This window comes from Amblyomma mixtum, chromosome 2, assembly GCF_055824585.1.
Source record: "Amblyomma mixtum isolate Tamu chromosome 2, ASM5582458v1, whole genome shotgun sequence".
Taxonomy (NCBI): domain Eukaryota; kingdom Metazoa; phylum Arthropoda; class Arachnida; order Ixodida; family Ixodidae; genus Amblyomma; species Amblyomma mixtum.
Genome location: NC_143013.1, coordinates 17,958,790 through 17,962,401, shown reverse-complemented (window position 1 = coordinate 17,962,401; position 3,612 = coordinate 17,958,790). Strand labels below are relative to the sequence as shown.

The 3,612-nt window shown below is 56.4% G+C and overlaps 1 protein-coding gene across 1 annotated transcript; it reads right to left on the bottom strand.

Moving 5' to 3' along the window:
* Nucleotides 1-1,698: 1,698 nt before the first annotated feature.
* LOC149358566 (uncharacterized) lies at nucleotides 1,699-3,217 on the bottom strand. Its single transcript, XM_089570678.1, has one exon. The coding sequence runs from the start codon at nucleotides 3,025-3,027 to the stop codon at nucleotides 1,963-1,965; it is 1,065 nt and encodes a 354-aa protein (XP_089426804.1). The 5' UTR covers nucleotides 3,028-3,217; the 3' UTR covers nucleotides 1,699-1,962.
* Between the last annotated feature and the right edge of the window lie 395 nt (nucleotides 3,218-3,612).

Sequence of the window (3,612 nt, the reverse complement as noted above, 5' to 3'; positions counted from 1 at the left end):
AACATCTGCTGCGCTTATATAACCATGTCAATTGTCACCGTTATACCGTGACCAATTGTACTAGGATTAACCGCTTACTGAAGTGCTTCTTTTGTACTTTTAATAGCATCACCTTGTAATAGCCATTGCTACAGGACCTGCTCAGTGACTGCGCGCTGTTCCTAGCGCAAACCTGGAAGCAAAGCTTTATTCTGCCAGTGCGAAAGACCAAGCAATCTTGCGCATTTTGCTACAGTGAAAATACAGATAACCCGCTGCGATGACGCAGTGTGGGTATCTTGCTACTGAGGTTTAAAGAGTACTAAAGTTGGTTCCCAAATGACCGGATTCCCAATTTTCACGGTCGCCATATAAAGTGTGCACATCCGAGTCTGCATGCGATAACTACGAACAAGACGGTGTCATGCTCATTCGTTTAAAAAAAGAGATTTTTAATCGCGCAGTTACTGTCGCTTCGACACTGAACTTATGCCAACGCTGTCCGGCTGTGTACTGTTCTCTAATGCACCTCGAAGCTCCTTCAACGCGTAAATGTATTTTACGACTAACGGTCACTTGTTGAGAAGAACCTTTGAGGCTGACGCTCTGACCTCCGTGTTTCTGTTTAACGAACCGGTACAGTACGTCCGACTCGTCTTGATTTCGCGTCTGCAGGCAACACCAGGAAACACACGGCGGTGTTAAGGGGCCCAAACTATTCTTAAACCATTTGCTTCCAATGCGAGTCTCACTGTCGGGTTCCTGTTACCTGCGGGCGCGAAATCCACGGAAGGACAGATAAAAGTGAGCGCTGTTTGCTGCGCCTGTTAAACGCTGATAGTTTCCGACAAAACAAGAAGCAAGCGTGAGTGCGGCCTCTTGTCGAGCCTGTAGGTACGAACGGGAAAGAAGGAAGGTACACGTGTTGTGGTGAAAGTATAGTACGTGCCAAGAAGCGCCTATTTATGATGCGGCGGGGATCGCTTATGATCTGAATTTTGATAAAATAATTTCACAGCACCGCTGAGAGAAGCGTTTAATGGGACTGCTGAATGGGAGCAGCTGCAAGGCGAAATTTGGATTTTGTTTCATTGACCCTAATTCCGCTCCTTCAATGTGAATGATAACAGACCAATACGGTTAACACAAAGCGATGTCGAACTGAAGAGAGAACAGCCGAGAGGATTATAAGACGAAGGCAGCGCGAACGAATCACCACGGATGACAGAACCTAATCGCCAGTGTAGCGTGACTGATTCACCATCTGAGCTGCATTAATCCGGGCTGAAAAGGAGCAGCTGTGAGCAGATCACGTGTATCGTTAGGTTTTCGCAATATGCGTCGATCTGAGTCAAAGCAAGCAATGACCGCTTTCAAGGACTCCCGCGCGTGTGATTAGGCTCGCGCTCTTCCGGATATCCTGGTTGAGTGTGCACGCCACGCGGGATGCATGGGCTCTTATGTGCTAGGCGTCTCGCGCGCGAACCAGCGCTCTCTAGGCAGCGGCATCCGCGCGGAAGTTTTTCGCCATGCAGTCGAGCCGGCGCCTGCAGCGGGCAAATTCCGGGCCCTCTGACTAATAGGACGGATAGCGCGACAGAAAGGCCGATAATGAGCGCCGGGCGACAACCGCGTGACGATACGCGGTGTTCGCGACAGCTGCACACAGCGAGGCGAACACAAGTACAGACCCACAAAGTGCACAAGTGCGAGGATAAGTGGAAGAAAAATGAACTGCGCTTTATTTTAGCCTGGCCCGGGACATCTCTCCAGGCGTCCCGGGTCCAGCAAGAGGTTCGTGGGCTCAAGCCCGGCACAAGCGCACCCGTCTGACCAGCGGGAATCATCCGCCACACAAAGAGAGGTCCTGAGATTGGCACTGGGCAGGAATGGCAACGAAACACAAAGGACGCGCGGCTCGGCCGCGCGTGTCAAGTCCAGGAGTATTAACGGCAGGTAACGGTGACGATGTCGATGAGAGGGTCAAGCGCGAGCGATGGTCGATGCGTGCGCCCGCGACCGGGCTGTCAACGGTGCCCCCGAATTCACCTTGTCCCTCCGGTGTACCTTCAGGTGCTTGGCGAGGTGGTCGGAACGGGAGAAGCGCTTGTCGCAGATCTGGCAGCGGTACGGCTTGATGCCCGAGTGAGAGCGTTTGTGGCGCGCCAGCTCGTCCGAGCGGGAGAAGCGCCATCCGCAGCCGGGCCACTGGCACGCGAACGGCTTCTCGCCCGTGTGTCGGCGCAGGTGGGCCTTGAGGTGCGAGCTCTTGGAGTACACCTTGCTGCAGCCCGGGTAGGAACAGCAGAACAGCTTCTCTTCCTCGCCAGAAGCGGAGGGACTCGGCTGCGGCGCTCGTCCACCTTGCCGCCGCGTCGTGCCGGCCGTTTGGCAGCCGACCAGGACACTCGCCTTGGGCTTGCGACCCCCGCGTTGCCGCGGCTGAAGCCAGCTCTGGCTGGGTCTCCCTCTGGTCAGAGGCGGCGGAGGCGGGGGCTGAGGCGGTAACACGGTAACAGCGGGACTAGGCAGGGCGTTGCTAAAGAACGAGTCACCTTCACTGAAACTGGACATGAGGGTCTTGAGTCCGACACCGAGGACCACGAAGTCGTCCAGGCCGTCCGCGGCTATTTCCTCGGACCAGTCCACTTCGAAGGATCCGTCGGGAGTTGGTGAAGAAGTGGCCGAAGCGGCGTCCTCGTAGCCGGAGTCTGGACTGAAGTCCACCGACTTCTGGAAGTCGTGACCCGTGGGCCACGCGCTGCCGCTTGTCTGGCCGCCGGACGACTCTCCGCAGAAGAGCGGGTAGCAGCACGCCGGTTCGGTGAAGATTCCGAACTCTGGCAGTTGCATAGTGACGTCCGCGGTGGCAGCGTGGCCCGTCGTGCTGCTGTCCCCGTCCTGGCCCAGGCTGCCGCTGTCGCTGGAGAGGAACGAGTCCAGGTCCGTTCCTAGCTCGTCCAGGGACAAGTCATCGAACGAAAAGGCGCCGTCGGCAGCCACCGTGGAAAGGCCGCCTTCCATCGCGAACTCTGTTGCGGCAGGCATGGAAAAGCGCGTGACACGAGCCTTTACTCACTCGCTGGACATCACTCCGACGCAAAACAAACGAAACGAACGACGGCTGCGCCGGCTGCTTCTCCCGCTTCACGCTCTTTCCGCGAAGCGACCTCGTAGGGGTTTGCCCGCAACGTCGAGCGGTTGGCACGGCTTCTGGCCGTTCCGGCGCGGTGTCTACTCTTCTCCCCTGAGTCGCCGAGCACGTCACACGACAGCGAACACTCTCGCATCCTGGATTGGCGCTCTCGCGCGCACGTGATAATGCGATAGGTTTCTAGCGCCGCCTTTCCGCCTCGCGACCACGTGCCCCCTCCGTACGCGGCTGTCTTGCGCATTTGGCTCGCGCTGTTGAATGGGAGCGCCAGCGTACAGCACTGCGATGATGATACGGGGACCGATACTAGCAATGCCGCGCCGGCATCAACGATGGCCCCAAGCTGATAGGGAATCGAATGTCGATACGTGCTATCTGTATTGTTCAAAGCTCTCGCCGCTTACGTGCTCCTTATTCCCCGCAGCTTTTTGTCAATGGCAAGGTATGCAATTTTTCCGTTGCGTGTCACCTAGAAAAAG